The sequence below is a fragment of the Gopherus flavomarginatus genome, chromosome 1, assembly GCF_025201925.1.
Source record: "Gopherus flavomarginatus isolate rGopFla2 chromosome 1, rGopFla2.mat.asm, whole genome shotgun sequence".
Taxonomy (NCBI): domain Eukaryota; kingdom Metazoa; phylum Chordata; order Testudines; family Testudinidae; genus Gopherus; species Gopherus flavomarginatus.
The window spans coordinates 167353330-167372455 of record NC_066617.1 but is presented as its reverse complement, the minus strand read 5'-3'; the positions used below and the strand labels follow the sequence as shown (position 1 = coordinate 167372455).

Sequence of the window (19126 nt, the reverse complement as noted above, 5' to 3'; positions counted from 1 at the left end):
GCCAGACTCTACAGACTGGCTACAGTTAACTTTTGAGTCCTAAACAAACTAGCACAGGCTTTCAATGTGCAGCTAAGTTAATATGTTGAAAATTCCAGAATTGGCACATGCTCATTTTGCTTCAATGCACTGACAGGTCTGTCTCCCTTGATCATTGCTATTCCTTACAACCCTGGCACTTAAACTTCAGTGTGTCTCTTTCAGCCCCAAATAAAGTGCGTCTCACTTCTGCAAGACCCAAGATATTTGTTAAGCCACAGACCAGACCTGGTAATTAAATATTCTTTTAAAATATCCTTATTTAATCAGCTTCACTTACTTTTAGCTGTATCTTTTAAATATTGCTGTGAAGTAGTTAGTATTTTCTTTTCTGTTGAGTAGGTCTATTGATGATGTCTTTCCATTGCTGATTTTATCTATTTTATTGAGAATTTTTTTGAATTAGATAAACTTTCAAAGAGCTGGTTTCTAATTTTTTTTCCAGCTGAAAAAGATGTTTCATTATTTCCAACTTGTATAGAAGCTGTTGACACAGCTAATGCATAGCATAATCTAGAAAGTACCTTATAATGCTTCTTAACCAACAGTAGTAACCAGGGCTCCCATATTCTCTGATAAATTCAGTTTACATATCATGTCAGACTCTCAATTTCTGCAGTGCATTATGCTAACTTCTGTGACACGTTGAGCCATTTCACAACACTGATTTTGAAGCAGAATTCACTGTTGAAATAAATAAATGCAGAGTTTTGCTTAAGAATTAGTGGCACAATATGGTTCACTGAAATTTCTGCAGCATCTTCAAGTAAATTCAAAGACCAAAATTTTTATGTAATTAAATATGCAAATGAGTAATAGAAACAGTACATTATTTCTTCTGCAGTCCTTGTTGATGTTAAATTTAATACAAATCTCGGTTTTAAATTTTTTTAAATTACCCTAGAACTTCAATTTTCAACATGTTCCACAGTTTTGTGAGAGCAGCTGGGACTTTGCTCACATAAATTTTTATTATTTTTTCAATGAGAGCTTGTATTGTGCCATCAAATTCTGCAGCTGTTGGATTCTGCAACCATACCCTCTTGGTAGTTTCTGTTTTTAAAAAATGTTTGCATACATTCAGATAAAATGGTTTTTGAAGACCCAATTTGGGGACTAAAATAGCGTGGTTTTTTAAAAAATCAAATGCATGAGACACAATACCATTATTACATCATTTCCTCTCTAACCAATAGGGAGTTCAGTTTGCAATAGCCTGGCTATTGGTGTTTTCTTTTTTTAAATAAAAACTGTCTGAGCAATTTAGTATTTTTGTCTCTGCAGCACTAAACAAGATAACACCGGCACCTGGTAGAACAAAAACTGCTGGAGTGATGAGATGGGGTGGGACACCAACAGGTAATACTTACAGATATGCTTTCTCTGCAATATTTTTGAGTGTATCAGTAAAAAGCTAGGAGTGTACCTGTTCAATCCATCTAGCTTTCTCTGAATTCATGTTTTACCAAGTTTTACTTAGTTATGGGAGTGAATTCTCTAACTGGAATACTATAATTCATTTACTGTTTTCTGATCATGTTATGGTGCTTAGTTTATGCCTATCATGACTGAGCATCACTATAAAAAGCATATTCACTACTGTTTTATATATGGTCCATTTATAGCTTCAAATTGAGCTAATTGGATGTTAACAAGAACCACAGTACAATTACAGTCATGGGGTTCCAAGCTGGGGTCAAGTTCCCTACCACTCTAAGGGTATGATAAGAAAACAGTTTCATGAACCACCACTGCCCTCAGTCATTTAATCATATTACTGTAGTTGTTTCAGTCTTAATTGGTACTTGGAATGTCCTCCTGTAACTCAAAAGGAAATGTCACTGATGATGATGATGATGATGATGATAATGATTAGCTACTATTTGAATACAGTTTTTCAACCATTTGTGCACCTACCTTATAGCAATTTAATTTAGACCACCTTTCCCTAGTTTCTGTATGAAAATATCATGTGGAACTGTGTCAAAAGCCTTACGAAAATCACTATATATCATGTCTACTTCTTCCCTCCATCCACTAGGCCAAAAGGAAATTAGATTGTTTTGGCATGATAGGTCTTGACAAAGCTGTTACCTATCACCCTATTAACCTAAGGGTTTTAACAAATTGATTATTTAATCATTTGTTCCAGTATCATAGAATATCAGGGTTGGAAAGGACTTCAGAAGGTCATCTAGTCCAGCCCCCTGCTCAAAGCAGGACCAATCCCCAACTAAATCATCCAGGCCTGGTCTTTGTCAAGCCTGACCTTAAAAACCTCTAAGGAAGGAGATTCCACCACCTCGCTAGGTAACCCATTCCAGTGCTTCACCACCCTCCTAGTGAAAAAGTTTTTCCTAATATCCAACCTAAACCTCCCCCACTGCAACTTGAGACCATTACTTGAGACCTTGTTCTGTCATCTGCTACCACTGAGAACAATCTAGATCCATCCTCTTTAGAATCCCCTTTCAGGTAGTTAAAAGCAGCTATCAAATCCCCGCCCCATTCTTCTCTTCTGCAGACTAAATAATCCCAGTTCCCTCAGCCTCTCCTCATAAGTCATGTGCTCCAGCCCCCTAATCATTTTTGTTGCCCTCCGCTGGACTCTTTCCAATTTTTCCACATCCTTCTTGTAGTGTGGGGCCCAAAACTGGACACAGTACTCCAGATGAGGCCTCACCAATGTTGAATAGAGGGGAATGATCACATTCCTCGATCTGCTGGCAATGCCCCTACTTATACAGCCCAAAATGCCATTAGCCTTCTTGGCAATGGGACATCCTGTGGACTCATATCCAGCTTCTCATCCACTGTAACCTCTAGGTCCTTTTCTGCAGAACTGCTTCCTAGCCATTAGGTCCCTAGTCTGTAGCAGTGCAAAGGATTCTTCTGCCCTAAGTGCAGGGCTCTGCACTTGTCCTTGTTGAACCTCATCAGATTTCTTTTGGCTCAATCCTCTAATTTGTCTAGGTCCCTCTGTATCCTATCCCTACCCTCCAGTGTATCTACCATTCCTCCCAGTTTAGTGTCATCTGCAAACTTTCTGAGAGTGCAGTCCATGCCATCCTCCAGATCATTAATGAAGATATTGAACAAAACCTGCCCCAGGACTGACCCTTGGGGCATTCCACTTGAAACCATCTGCCAACTAGACATGGAGCCGTTGATCACTACCCGTTGAGCCCAACGATCTAGCCAGCTTTCTATCCACTTTATAGTCCATTCATCCAGCCCATACTTCTTTAACTTGCTGGTAAGAATACTGTGGGAGACCGTATCAAAAGCTTTGCTAAAGTGAAGGAATAACATCCACTGCTTTCCCCTCATCCACAGACCCAGTTATCTCATCATAGAAGGCGATTAGATTAGTCAGGCATGACTTGCCCTTGGTTAATCCATGCTGACTCTTCCTGATCACTTTCCTCTCCTCTAAGTGCTTCAGAATTGATTCCTTGAGGACCTGCTCCGTGATTTTTCCAGGGACTGAGGTGAGGCTGACTGGCCTGTAGTTCCCCAGATCCTCCTTCCTTTTTCAGAATATGGGCACTACATTAGCCTTTTTCCAGTCATCCGGGACCTCCCCCTATTGCCATGAGTTTTCAAAGATAATGGCCAATGGCTCTGCAATCACATCTGCCAACTCCTTTAGCACCCTCGGATGCAGCGCAGAACTTCCAGGTATTGAAATTTGGCTGACTGGTCTATAATTCCCTGGGTCCTCTTTGCTCCCTTTTATAAAGATAGGTACTATGTTTGCCCTTCTGTAGTCTTCTGGGACCTCACCTGACCTCCAGGGGTTCTCAAAGATAATTCCTAACAGTTCCTAGATTGGTTCAGCTAGTTTCTTAAATACCCTGGGTTAAATTTCATCAGGCCCTGCCAACTTAGATACATATAACCCATCTAAATATTCTTCAGCCTGTTCTTTTCCTAATATGGCTTGTATTCCTTCCTTGCTTGTTCTTATCAATTATGTTATGCATCTGGTCATAATTAATCTCTTTAGTGAACATTGAAGCAAATTAAGGATTAAACACCTTAGAGGCTGCTTGCTGTCATCTGTTATTAGCTCTCCTTCCCAACGAAGTGATGGACTTGCTCTTTTCTTCATTTTTTTCTTGCTGCTAATAGTATGTATAGAACCTCTTCTTATTGCGCTTTATGTCCCTTGTTAGGTGTGACTCATTTCATGCCTTAACCTCTTTGATTTTGTTCCAACATTCTTGTGCTGTTCTTTTGTATTCATCCATAGCAATTTGTCCATGTTTCCACATCTTGTAGGATTCCTTTTTTATTTTAGGTCATTAAATTGCTGCTGATGGAGCCATTTTGGCCCCTATTATTCCTTTTTTCCTTCACATTGGGATAATTTGCAATTCGGCCCTTAGTATTGTCTCTTTTAGAAACTGCCAGCTCTCCTGAATGCTTTTTTCCCTTAGATTTTCTTCCTATGGGACCTTATCTACCAGTTCTCTGAGTTTGTTAAAGTCTGCTTTTTTAAAGTCTATAATCCTTATTATGCTGTTCTTACTCTTTCCTTTCCTGAAAAACATGAAATCTATCATTTCAGAATTACTTTCAGCCACATTGCTTTCTACCTTCAGATTTGTACCGATCCCTCCTTGTTAAGTTAAATCTAAAATGGTACCCCCTGTTTACTTCCTCCACCTTCTGAAACAAGAAGTTGTCCCCACTACAATCTAAGAACTCAACAGCAATTATGTTTTGTCGTATTACTTTTCCAACAGATGTCTGGGTAGTTAAAGTCCCCCATTACTAAAATTCGTTCTAGAAATGCCTCATCCACCTCCTTCTCTTGATTTGGTTGTCTGTAGTAGACCTCTACCATGACATCATCCTGTTTTTCTTTCCCTTTTAGCTTTACGCGGATACTTTCAACTAGTCTGCCTCTCCATTTTTTGTGGACCTCAGAACAAGAATATATATTCTTGATGTATAATGCGAGCACCTCCTCCCTGCCTGTTCTTCCTGAACAAACTATACCCCTTACCAATATTTCAGTCATGAGATTTACCCCACCAAGTCTCGGTGATGCTAATTAAGTCATAGTTTACCTTGTGTACCAAGATTTCCAGTTCTTCCTATTTACTCCCCATGCTGCTTGCATTTGTGTATAGACATCTAAGATGTTGAGCAGATTCCCCCATTAAATTCCCTTTTATTGATTCTTTGACCCTATTGTAATTTTCCATTTCTCCTCTAAATATCTAGCCTTAGCTGAGGTCACCTTTTGTGTCCTTCAGACAAATATGGACAAAAGCTAATTATATCAGCAATATAAATTTAGCAGTTTTATGTATTTAATATTGTTTGCTATATTAACTCTCTTTTCAAATTACTGTTTAAGTATTCTATAAGCCACTGAATTTAAATGTGCAACATTTAGGCTACAATAGTTATTCTGGTAGTGCCAGTCAGGGCCTAAATGTTGGAAGTTTAAATGGAGGGCTTGTACAGTACTTTATAAAGCCTTTAGACATATCATAATTTTTCTCCCCTGAACAGTGCGGTTACTGAAGAACCCTGGGTAGTCTGTCATTCTAATACCAGCTGGGCTCTTTTTTCTCCATCCTTGCTGGTAGTGTTCTTGGACTGTGCTCCAGTTCTTCTTTGTCATTGATCTGTGGCATCAGTGCCAAGATATGCTGCCCCATGCAGAGTGTGCTTGGCAGCTGGAGGATCCAGATGCTAACCTGTGGAATGTGTTTTTCCAGCAGCAGCATATGAGACTGCTGGCTTCCTGGCTGGCCTTTTTCGGCCTTTTGGCTGATTGCATTCTTGGCTCTGGTGCCAGGTGTTAACTGACTGTGGAAATGGGACCCAGACAGCATCCTTTTGAATAACTTTTTTTTAATTCTTTTCCTAATGTGAGGCAACATTTTCTATAATTTTCTTTAAATATGATTCCCTGCTTATTTTTCTTAACCTACAAAATTTTTGTCATAATGGAAAAAGTGGTTTTCTTAATGCCTCATTTATATTTATTTGATCTTGGCAATTTAAAGCGCTGCACAATGTACTAGCATGGTATATTTGTTGTTTTCAACAACTCTCCTACAAAATAGCATTCTCCTTGTGCAGGAACTGAATGGCCTGCTTCTGTCACAATAGCCACCCTCTGTATGTGCTGCCCTTTTTTCCCCACCTTTAAAACTAGAGCTGGGTGCTCAGGCTCTACAGGACTCAAGAGTTTAGGTAGTTTAGTTAGTCATTTCATAAACTCACCCCACCCCATCTGCTGGCAAAAGCCATTTATGTTGTGAAAATAAAGTGAGATTTGGTGGTCTTGTGGTATTTCTGCAATTGGGGTGGGGGATGCTAGATATTGTGTTATTCCAGGTTGAATGAGTGTTTCCAGGAGGCATGATTAAAGTCAGAGAAAAATATAAACACACACGCAAATACTGTCAGCCACACACATCCCTGTTCAAAAGGTGAATGTGCTGAGAAGAAATTCTCCTGATAAACCATTACACTAGACTGACAGATACCATGACAAACAGCATGGTGTTGGGTAGTCCAAATACCACTAAATCCTTGAAGTAATGAACAAAACCACACTGACTTGCAACTTTGAACTCCATTTAATCAGGCAACAGGGAAAACAGAACAACCATGCCAGTGTTGTGGCTCTGTTGTCCTTTCTCCTGGAAACCCTGGATTTGTTTTTCCATACTGCCTAATTAAATGCCATATAAGTTGTCATATAAGATCGGCTTGTTTTCTTCAAGATGACCTAATTTAGCTGTGTTTGGCATGGTGGGCAGTTCAATGGTTTTGTCAATGTGCCTACATATTGTATTGATTATTTAGCTCTGGGATAGCATAGTAAACTAGAACATAATTCCCCTATGTCTCATGGTGTTCAGCATATTTTTCTGTTTCAGACAGATATTGAACTGTGTGATCTTTACTCACACTGACAGAGACATCCCTTGGGTAGGGCAAATCGGGCCAACCACTCCAGGCCCTGCGCTTTGGGGGGCCCCATGGGCCGGTGCAATTGCCCAGCATAGTTGGTCCTGGAAGACATAGGCGAGGGAACTAGGCATGCAGGGGATGCTGCAGTCCCCTCCATGCAACCAGGGTCTTGGCTGCTGTCCCACACAACTGGGACTCTGCCCAGTCGCCAATGCAAAGCGGGGCCCCCAAGCTGGCAGGGGCTGATTTGTCCTGGCCCCGCACCCTTTAGGGATGCTTGCATACAGACCCATCAATGGATCTCATGCCTGACCTGTAACGCCATTTTGAGTCCTCTGCTGTGTGAGAGTTAGTTAACATATATCATGTAAAGAGTTATTTCAATGCTATAAATCTGAAAATAGACTGCAATCACATCAGTTATATGGGGTGGCTTTGAGAGGCAATGCAGTTCTGTGACAGGATACCAGACTAGGAATTAAGAGACCTGGGTTCTTATCCCAGCTCTATCACTGATTAATTGTGTGACGTTGGGTGAGTCACTTGACACTTCAGAGCTCCAGTTTCCCTATCTGTAAAATGGGAGTAATAATTCTGAGCCATCTTTATAGAGTGCTTTGAAATCTAAAGAATATTCATTGTCCAAACCCATCTCCTTTTATAACTAAATCAGAATTTGAGCGAAATCATACCTTTCTAGGTGTGAGGATTACTGGATGTCTAATTGCCTAAATAATGATAATTTACAGGAGGTTCAGCAGGTCAGCCAGAAATTTAAATACTGGGGAATATGTGTGTGTGTGTGTGTGTATATGTATATCAATCAGTTAATTTGGGAAATGAAATGCATCATTTGTTAATTGTCTAAGAGTAAAATTATGCTGTGTGTGAGTATGACTTTAGATATTGTGACAAAGTTCCTCCTCTACCTTGGTGGGTCCTGCACTTATTGGCAGATTTTCTCACCTCAGTGATCTCCCCCCACAGTCTGGATCAACTCCTCCTGTGTTTGGTCAGGAGTTGAGAGGTTTGGGGGGAACCTGGGCCCACCCTCTACTCCGGGTTCCAGCCCAGGGCCCTATGGATTTGCAACTGTCTATAGTGCCTCTTGTAACAGCTGTGTGACAGCTACACCTCCCTGGGCTACTTCCCCATGGCCTCCTCCAAACACCTTCTTTATCCTCACCACAGGACCTTCCTCCTGGTGTCTGATAACACTTGTACTCCTTAGTCCTCTAGCAGCACACCCTCTCAGTCTCAGCTCCTTGTGTCTCTTGCTCCCAGCTCCTCACACGCACTTCCTCTCCTCTGGCTCCTCCCCATCTGACTGGAGAGAGCTCCTTTTAAAACCCAGGTGCCCTGATTAGCCTGCCTTCATTGGCTGCAGGTGTTCTAATCAGCCTGTTTTTCATAATTGGTTCTAGCAAGTTCTGACTACTCTAGTGCAGACCCTGCTCTGGTCACTCAGGGAACAGAAAACTACTCACCCAGTGACCAGTATATTTGCCCTCTACCAAACTCCTGCACCCCACTGACCTGGGTTTGTCACAATATCTAATATAACCAGAAAGTAATGAGCACTCTGAGAACCAGCAGAATGTCAAGAGAGTAACAGATCTACCTTCTGTTTGGGAAATGAACAAGTTTTCTTTGGAGATATTGTCAGTAAATGTTAGTTTTATTAACCTCAAATATTGAAATTCTGAGATTGTGAAGTTGCTTTTTTAGTTCAAACTACCCAGAAACCCACTGGCAGAAGATGAGAAAGCAGGTGAGAACTTGAGGATGGAGACAGGATTTTTCAAGAACTAAACAGGAAAGCCAACCAGTGGAAAGTACGGATATTGGCTGAATAGATCACATCCAGTTGTGCCTTCCAAGTTTTTATTGAAAATTAGGGATGACTAACCAACACTGAGGATCAAATTGTATTTTTATAGTCACTAAATCCTTTTTGGGAGGTAAGGATGGAGGCATGCAGGAATGGGAGTACGCAGAAGAATTCTATTTGACTCAGTCACTCTCAGATATAACCATGCTCTATACTTGCAGGGGAAACAAGCCTGAGAACACAAAACCCAGTTCTGGATTTTGAACTTCCTGAAGTTCAGAGTCAATTGGATTCAGGGTTTTGGTTTAAGCCATTTCCAGTCTGTGGATCTGTATGTGACTGAGTGGTAGTGTGACTCAGTGTAGAGGACTGAAGTCAGGTGGGGTCATTCTTAATGAAATACACTGAAGATGAATATATTGTTCTTCTCCTAACTCTACTGGCAGCTGCTCTTCTCTCTCCTCAGAAGAAAGAGTCTCCTCCTACAATTCCTTATGACCTCTGCTCCCACACCCCCATTCCAGTGCCACTGCTTCCTCCACGACAGTTCTCTCTGCTCCTTCAAAAAGTGCTTAAGTGGTACACAGACCTTGTGTTGTCCCTCTGCACAGGGATGAATTTCACCCTAAAGTAGTGGCTAAGTAAAGATTAGACAGTGGAGAAAATTGCAGTGGTTTTTGCTGAGACTAGATTTGTTATTGTTTCATGTATTGTTACCAAACACCATATACATTAGCAGAAGATATTTATAATCATATTAGTTCTTAACAACAAGTGTTATGAAGAAGGGTCTTTTTAGCCTGAAAGCATAGAATTTTATTTTATCCAATAAAATGTTGCATTATCTTTTTATATATATTGTGACAAAGTTGCTCCTTTGCCTTGGTGGGTGCTGTGCTTATTGGCAGATTTGCTCTCCTCAGAGATTCGCGACAGCCCTCAGTTTGGCTGCTTTTGCCGGTGGCTCAAACCTGCCATTCACTCAGCTAACCTCATCACTGGCCAGCTTGGGGAAAGGGAGGAGAACAATCCCCACAGTCTCTGCTGACCCACCTAGTGGGTCAGGGAATAGGCCAGGGACCTTCCCCTCTGGTGGGACCCATAGTCCAGGTCAACTCCTCCTGGATCAAATAGGGAGTTGGAGGTTTGGAGCAAACCCAGGCCTACCCTCTACTCTGGGTTCCAGCTCAGGGCCCTGTGAATAGCAGCTATCTACAGTGTTTCCTGCGACAGCTACAACTCCCTGAGCTACTTCCCCATGGCCTCCTCCCAACACCTTTTTCCTCACCCCAGGACCTTCCTCCTGATGCTTGATGATGCTTGTACTCCTCAGTCCTCCAGCCGTAAGCCTTCTCACTCTCAGCTCCTTGCACACCTCTTGCTCCCAACTCCTCACACACACCTCACTGACTGAAGTGAGGTCATGTCCTTTTTAAACCAGGTGCCCTGATTAGCCTGCCTGTCCTAATTGATTCTAGTAGCGTCTTAATTGGCTCCAGGTGTCTTAATTAGCCTGCCTGCCATAATTGGTTCCAGCAACTTTCTGATTGTTCTGGAACAGCCCATTATCTTACTCAGGGAACAGGGACCTGCTTAATCTGGGGCTAATGTATCTACTTTCAATCACTCTCCTCTAGCCCTCTGGCCTGACCCTGTCACTACATACATAAAAATAGCAGAAGATGCTGTTGAAAGGGAAGTAGCAGTGAGAATGGAGCAAATTAATCTGTGTGGGATGAATCACTCGATAATTGCCCTGTTCCCTCTGAAGCATCTAGCATTTGACCCTGTAAGAAAACAGAATACTAGCCTAGATGGACCATTAGTCTGACTCAGTATGGCTATTTTTATGTTCTCTAGTAAGAGTGCCAGATCCATGGCTGGTATAAATCAACATAGTTCCACTGAAGTCAAGTAACCACCATAATTTCTTCTTCTAAATTTAGGGAAAAACTGGGGTGGAATCCTGCTCTGATATATTATTTTGCATTGAAATCATGGAGGTTTGCAGTTTCACATTGGTTTCAGCAAGGAGTCAGTGGAGCTAAGCTGGCTTACACTAGCTGAGGTTGTGGCCCAATCAGAGCTAAGTGCAAAGCATTCTGTTATTAGTGAGCATCATAAGAGAATACAGAGCTGTTAAAGGTACTTTGAAAAGATAATCATTATGAGATATGGGTCCAAATCAGAATCCTGCATCCAAACATCCTCCCACATTTTGAAGCACGCCCAGCTCCAGATTTGAATGTTGTGGCTTGGGCCTGTTTGGTCCCTTTAAGAGGGAGCAGGGTCCAGTATACCTGTGACTGATTAGCTTCCTTCTAATTGTGCTTAAAAGGGGGCACCTGAGCCCTAGAAGGGAGGAGACTGGGTGAGTGGGAGATCTGGAAAACTGCCTGAGAGCAGACTTAAAGGACAAGTGACAGTTAGGCAGGAGAGACAGGGAAGCTGAAGAGAGCTGAAAGGAATGCAGGGAAGGAGACTGCCAGAGGTGCTAGTCTGCGGACTTTACCAAACTGGAGGGCCAATGAAGGGAGGCTGTAAAGGGCTAAAAGGTAAGAGACCAGTGGAGAGGCTATCCTGTTGACCTTCCTGAGACAGAAAGCCTGTGCTGGAGGTTGAAAAGGGCTGAGGGCTAGGAGGGGCTAGCGTGATGATCTTCATGATCTGGAGAGCCAGAGCCAGGAGCCTGAAAAGACCTGAGTCATTGCATTGTATTTGGGTAGAAAACTCATGAGACCAGTCATGCTCAGGTGGATGGTCTAGAGACTGGGGCCTTGGAACCCAGGGCAGAAAGGAACTGGGAACAGAGTTCTGGTAAACTCATGGGTGGGTGACCTGAAGTAATGTCCTTGGTAGGGGAATGGAAGTCACTGTGTTTTTCTATGTTTCACTGTGGGAACTGGGAGAATGGTTTTCCCACACGTATTCTACAGAATATTGTGTGTGCCATGCATAAATTATGCCCCGGGGTGGGACTTTGAACTGGGCAGTGAGTGAGACTGTGCTCTTTTTAAGGCTGGACTGAGGGGAAACTGAAGCAGGTGGGTTTGTCATACCACAGCCTGTCTCTGGAGCAGCTGCTTTGACAGGTCCCATCTGTAATGATAACTGATGACTTTGGGATCATTTTGGATTGGGTTTCATCACATGCTCAGTAAGACTGTACCTGTCCTGGTTACTGTAGCGCTACAGCGGCCACTCAAGACAGCTGCCATAAGATTGCCTAGAAGACTTAACTGGAACCAGTCTGCTATTATTCAGCTTGATAAGTAATCAGAAAACGTCTCAGGATTAGTTTTAAGATCAGATCCTGTTTCCACTGAAGCCAGTCAGAGTTTTGCCAGTATTAGGTCCATAAAAGGTGATCAGTGAATAAGAAGTTACTTAAAAAAATTATCCAATTTGTACTGTTGGAACAGTACATATAACACTTAAACAATCTTAATGATAGCTGTTAAATTTATAAAATCTTTGTTTTTAATGTCATGGACATGTTGGAATTGATTTTGAAATTGATAGTTATTCAACTGTGGTTTTCATTTTCAGATACTGTGCTATATTAATTTAGTTGACTTCTTTGACATGTTATCCAAATTAAGTTTAAGTACACAATGTTCTGAGTCATTCTGGAAAGTAAATTGTGATAAAACTTTGTTGTGATTAATTGTTTTTAACATAACATACTGGGCACATTAAGGAGAACTATTCAGATGGATTGTCCAAAAATGTGAAAAAATTGCAGTGAATCTCCTGTATCTCATTTTACCAACATTAGCCATTGTGCAACCAATGGGATATGTAAATGTACCTTCATCTTGTTAGGGGAATGCATATTAAGATTAGTCTACATGTGTCTTAATTGTCAATATGTAAAACAGTTACTCCAAAAATAGTTATGTACCAAGAATATTTATGTTGATCTTTATAGTGCCATTCAACTTTGTGGTTTTTTTAAATCTCTTTACATTACTTGTAAGTAGGGCAGTCCTTTATATACAAACTGAATTTTACCCACATTTTGCCTTCAGTAGTCCAAATATGGTCTGTGTTTGGTTCAGTGTATCTCCAGTGGTTCCTTATTGGGGATGAACAGATAGTCTTTTTAGGAGGAAAAAAGAGCTGACCCCCTACAAGAGTCAGCACATTTAATTTATGTATTGAAAAAGGAAACAAGCTTTTTCTCTATCGTGTTGGACCCTAGCTTTTCTTGAGTAACCATGGAATCTCACTGCTGTTACCCAGTCCTTGCTCTCACTACCCCTTTCTACCGCTTGTTGCCCCCTTTTTTGCACTGTGTCTAAAATTAAGTTGCCATCTCTTTGGGGCCAGAGCCAATATCTTCTTCCTTGCACTAGAAAGCAACTGGCACATTTTGAGGTTCAATAAGTGTAATAACAATGAATGATAGGTGTATGTTCTGAGAATCATGTTTGTTTTATCCAGAGTTTGAAAATGAGTTTTTTGTGTGTGTGTGTTGTCATGTATGCATTTACTTTATTTCCTTTTATTTTGCATGTGACAAAGAAACAGTTCAGAATTTTACCAACTTTCTCATGGGCTCAAATATATCACTGGAATCCAATATTACAAGGAAGAAGCCGGAATCTGGTAAGATTAATTATGAAGACCATGTCACAGTTCCTCACAAATGAGGTTAGTGATAAAATTGCCTTTTTAGATGACAAAAAACAAAACAAAACATATTATATCTGCTGAAGTAGATAAAATAGGATCTCTCATTTCTCATCAGAAAAATATGTCCTCATGGCTCAGGAGACTGGTGATAGAATAAAGAAATTTACACTTCTAGATCATCAGCTGGGGACCAAATGTTGTTACCATTTGATGGTTGTTTGGCAAGCTGTGTGATCAAGAAGCCAGATTACAAAAACACCATCACAGTTGGTACTGATTGGCACTCTTGTTGGATGTCTCAGGAGAGACCCAAGGATGAAATGGGTCTAAATTAGACTAAATTACCATCTAACCCATAAGGATACACACTACAGACTAAGGTTGAGGACAATTAGAAAGGCAGTACAAGGAAGCTTGCACTTCCTCTGTGTGTGCTGTCTCTGTCCAGGGCTGTCAATTTGGCAATTTTCACAAGAATTAAATTCCCATGAACTTTCTATATTTTTTAAAGCATTCATATTGTCAAAATAATAATCACTCTGTTCATGCTTTAATTGAGTTTTTTGTGGCCCACCCAGCAAATTACTTTTTATCAAGCTAATTGTATTCCAATAAGCATATTAGGAATTGCATGCTTTTAATGAAAAGTAATATATACATGGTATCATTCTGCCTTCACTATAAGAACCCATATTAACTGCTGCTTTGGCGTTTCTGTTAACTAGCATTTAATCTGGAAAAAAAAAAGCATCTCTCTGAAGCTGTGCATGAATTTACTTTTATGCTCTTACTGATGTTTTTGAAAGGCTTTTCCTTTTGAATCCTGTCTGATGTTAAAACTTCAAAGAATGTGTGCAAATAAAAGCCTCCTAAACTAATTATAAACTGTGGTGTGTTCATAATCCTGAGATAGAACACTGGCACTTAATTTGCTTGTAAAAAAAGAGAAACAGGGCTTACAAAATCGAGCCATATTGGCCATTCAGTTTAGGGAAGTTTGCACTGCCCATTCTGTACCTCTTCCATAACTAAACTATTTAAGTCTTCCTTAAAATTTGTTAAAAATAAAATAATCATTTAGTATTTTTGGGTGATTCCAGCTTTGTCATGAGCAGAGATGCAAGGTAGTTAAAAAAAAATACAATATTGATGGGATTTGGGAATAGGACACTTAATTGCAGAATTCCAAATGTTCTCAGCTGGTGGTTATCCTTTGGAAGAAAAAATATCCAGTTGTGCCTACAGGAATGTTCTTCTTGACAAAAGTAACTGTGTACACTAAATGAATCTCTGAAGCATTTGTGTAACCTGTCAAAGAAAGGAGCGGTTCAAATGGACTGTCTTGGCTGCCTTGCTTTGATAAAGGCATGGTTTAATCCTGCAGGCATGCACTTTTCCTGCAGAGAATTTAAGGTCAATAAGTAACTTGGTTCAGGATCTCCCTTTCTGTGCTTCTGCTCTTCTGAATGCTGAAGCACATGCCATAAAATTTTTGTTTGTGAAGTCAAAATAAAGCTGTTAGCCCTGTTTCTCTTTCTGATTACATGGTTTGTGGTTAAACGGTTAAACAGTACTGTCTTGTAATATTTATACAGTAGCTACAGCACCTGGCCGTCGGCATCCTCCCTTAGCACCTGCCAAGCCCACACAAGTGCGAAGAAAACCATTGCCTCCAAACACAGTGACTGGTAAACCAGGGAGTGCAGGTATTTCAGCCTTTTCATTTTCAGTTTTAATGCTTTTGGTTGCTGTGATGTGCTGAATAGGCTTAACCCCTGTTGAATTGAGCGCAGTCAGAGCATCACGGGGTCAGGTCCATTTTTGTTAGCTAAGGCAAGTTCTGCAACGTTCCCACTTGAATTTCCTTGGATATCTGTTTTATGCATACAAAGGCTGGATCTGATGAAGCACAGGCTGAATGTGGCTTGCACTTAAGCTACTCTCCTGAGATGAGCACGTCTAATGCTCTTTTGCCTTCACACACCAGTCCAGTTCCTTCTCTAACCAGATTTCAGTATAATCAGTCCTACTGGTGCAGATGAAAGCATAATGGAGTGATGCAAGTTGTCAATATTTCCTTTTAAAAGCTTTACAGTAGATAATTTTATGACCAATAATAGCATTTACAGTTATCACATGCATGCCTCAGAAAGAGGTAATAAAACATCATGCCTCAGGATATATCTGTAACTGATTATCTGTAAGAACCAGGAAGGGAAAAATGGTGTCCAACATATGCAGCATTACAGAATTTTCAGGGGAATTCGACCCATAAAAAATCAGGGTTGAGATTTGCAAAGCAGTTCAGTGGATTAACCACACATCTTCTACTGAAAATTAATGAAAAGTGTGTGGCTAAATCCTCTGCTCTGCTTTGAAAATTGCAGCTCAGTTGTTTACTACTATTACTGGAGGCAGGAAATCAGACTCATAAGACAGATTGTCTGTTCTAGTATTAATAATACTTTTGTGATTCCAGTATTCCTGTTGATATAAAAAGAACAGGAGTACTTGTGGCACCTTAGAGACTAACAAATGTATTTGAGCATAAGCTTTTGTGGGCTAAAATCCACTTCATCGGATGCATGCAATGGAAAATACAGTAGGAAGATATATATACACAGAGGACATGAAAAATTGGCGTTGCCATACTAACTATAATAAGGGTAATCAGTTAAGGTGGGCTATTATCAGCAGGAGGGAAAAAAAACATTTGTAGTGATAAAATATAAAGTCAGACAAAATATGAGGATAGTTACTGAACTTCTTCCAAGCAAAACTGTACTTCATGATTTATTATTCTAAAAGAATAGTAATACAGGCGAGTCTCATCTTACACTGGGGTTACGTTCTGCTGTCAGCGCATGAGGCAAAAATCGCGTATAGTCAAAATTACATTGAGTGTAATGACTGGTGGAATCGCCCACCCTACAGGTACAGTAAAATTGTTGTGGGTTTTTTTGCTGACCGCGCAAAGCTGAATTTGTGCATGTTAAACGCGCATAAGATGAAACTCACCTGTACTATGCATTATTAGACAATCTTGAGCCTGCATCCAATAACTGTATTGCAATTCTCTAATTCTGTTTAGACCAAACTGCAGAAATACTTCTTATGTTAAACTGTAGCATATATCACAAATATTTGCATTTTCTAAGTTTGATTTTACTGAAATAAAATCCATTACTACGGACAACATTAGATTTAGTTCTGTGGTTTTGTGACTTACTGCAAAATTGTGTTAAATGAAAACCTGGGTTATGTTTGTAATAGGTCACTGGTTTATAAATAAAAGAGATAAATTAAGAATGGCCAAGCCTCATTGTTATTTCCAGGGTCTGATGTATTGATACATGCATATTACTTTTTGTGTGGCTGTAACTACTCATGAGTGTGAAAGGCTGCTAGGTCTGACCAGAGGCAGGCAAATGTGATGCAAATGTATCCCAGTCAGATCTTCTAATTCACCTCAGTTTTGGCTTCTGATGTTAATTCTAGGATAGAGATTGCCAGTTGTGCAAGCTGGTGTGCGCCGGGCACTGTATTCAGCAGAGGAACTCACTTTGTGGAGTCATTAACCAGTTTGCCCCAGGTCTCCAGTATTGAAATGTTGGTATTGCGTCAAACTATTGCATTACCTGTTTCTCCTCTTACCACACACAAGAACAAATGCACATGAAATGTTGTGGGCCTGTTTTCCCCCTTGACATGACAGTAGTTCCAGGTGTGAGTTAATGCTGTTAGTTGATTAATATATTTTTAAATTTATGTTGTAACTGGAACATATTGGGGCAATTTCATCCTTGGTGTGATTCCATTGATTTAATGGACTCAGGCCAGGGATGAATTGGGTCCAGGTTCTGCTCATTGTTACACTAGTGCAGTGGTCCCCAAACTGTGGGGTGTGCCCTCCTGGCGGGAGGCAACAGAGGAACATTCGTGGACCACATCGTGGGGCCCTGGCCAGCCCCCACAAGGGGCGCAGGGAGGGAGCACCACCCAGCCTCACTCTGCGCTCAACCCAGCTCCGTCCCCATACACAGCTCCAATCCACCCTATGCTCCACCCCCAGCCCAGCTCTTCCCTCATTCCCTCTCTGCCTCCAGCCCCAGCTCCTCCACCATCCCTTCAGCCCAAGCTCCTCTGCTGAGGAAACCTTGATTGTGCAGTAATGGAGGAGAGTACAGATAGATTCCATTGCTGGTAAGTGGGGGCATGACAGGGAAAGTTTGGGCACCAATGAACTAGTGTAAATCTGGAGAGACTTCTCTCATATCCAAGAATTACTTCACATTTGCACTTTTCTTCATTAGATCTCTGATAGATCTACCAGTGTTTCATATTTTCATCCTCTTTTCCCATAACTTAAGGGCCAGTTTACATATTAGCTAGTAACTATCATAGAATCCTGGACTTTAAAAGACAAAATAAACCAATTAGCTCATCCAGGCCATCTCTCAGGGCCAGGATTTTCTTCCATCATACATTTCCTAATGTTTTTTCCAGTTTAGTTTTCAGTGTCCCAAATCATGAAGCTTCTACCAATTCTCTTCAGAGACTATTCCACAGCCTTAATTAATTATGCATTGATTTTTCCCTTCCATAATTTTCTCCCATAGTTCTTTCTTGTACCACCATTGGAAATTCTTATTAGTAACATATTATATACAAGCTGAGCATTATGGGAGGAGTTATTGCTTAGCCATTCAAAATCTCCAGAAAGGAAGTAAAAGATTTCTATAAACATCCTGAAATTTGATGGCAAGAATGAAAGCCTTACTGGAATTTCCATTTCTGTCCTTATGTCTGATTGACCAAAGCCACTGTCTGTTTGGAAGCGATGTTCTTGTGTATCATACAGAGCTGGGCAAATAACAGATATTTTGCAATTCAGAAAAATAAAAAATTGTGTTTCAGATCAAATTGAAATTTTTTTATTTAATTTTTGGCAAATTGAAAAGTCAAAGTCAATTTTGTTTTGGGTTCAATGAAGAGTTAGGTTTCTATTTAGAGCATTTTTTTAATGTGTGTTGTCCCTGCCTGCAGGTATATGGGATCTTGGGGAGCAATTACCACACAGGTGGGGTGCCAATTAATTTCTTTATTAAAGGGAAAAGGAAGTGGTGGGAATTTAACAATGAAATGCAATGGGATGGGGTGTATAAGGTGTTTACAATAGACAATGATGGGGGGGTTCTTATTGAACAGTGTAGGGAGTTTTAACAGTGGGGTACAGTAAGTGGGGTTCAGCACAATGGGATACAGTACAGTCAATAAGCAACTTAACTTTATATAGGAACAACTCTAGATACAGTGTGGAATGCAAAACTTACCCAAAAGAAAATGCAAAATAAAATGGTAGCTTCTATATAAAAATGATATACAAAGTATATTAGAGAAATGGTGGCAACTAATGGGGTGTTATAACCACAAGTAAAATGTGAGTCACAGTGCAATAATACAATATGGGTGATAAGTGAAATTATGCAATGTAGAAAATTACTGACTTAATTTGTGAGGCTGTGATAGCAAGAGTGTACCTAAAAGCTGGGTCAAGAAACAGGAGGAGGGAGGGGAGTGAGTGATTAGTGGTATCTGATGAGAGGAGAGTGCAGCTGCAAGCAGCGAGAGACTCTGAAGCCCAGAGCAGTCTTCAGGAGCCTGCGGGCTGGA

At 40.6% G+C, this 19126-nt stretch overlaps 1 protein-coding gene across 26 annotated transcripts in view; it reads left to right on the top strand.

Moving 5' to 3' along the window:
• The window catches only part of ABI3BP (ABI family member 3 binding protein), a 325810-nt gene that overhangs the window by 256524 nt on the left and 50160 nt on the right, over positions 1-19126 (top strand). For 25 of the 26 annotated variants that reach the window (XM_050956429.1, XM_050956543.1, XM_050956513.1 and 22 more), the window contains 4 exons: positions 205-270; positions 1324-1398; positions 13343-13426; positions 15049-15159. In XM_050956429.1, the coding sequence (XP_050812386.1) occupies positions 205-270; positions 1324-1398; positions 13343-13426; positions 15049-15159 (336 nt within the window). The remainder of the gene's footprint in view (positions 1-204; positions 271-1323; positions 1399-13342; positions 13427-15048; positions 15160-19126) is intronic. The other variant, XM_050956521.1, reaches the window with a different exon arrangement.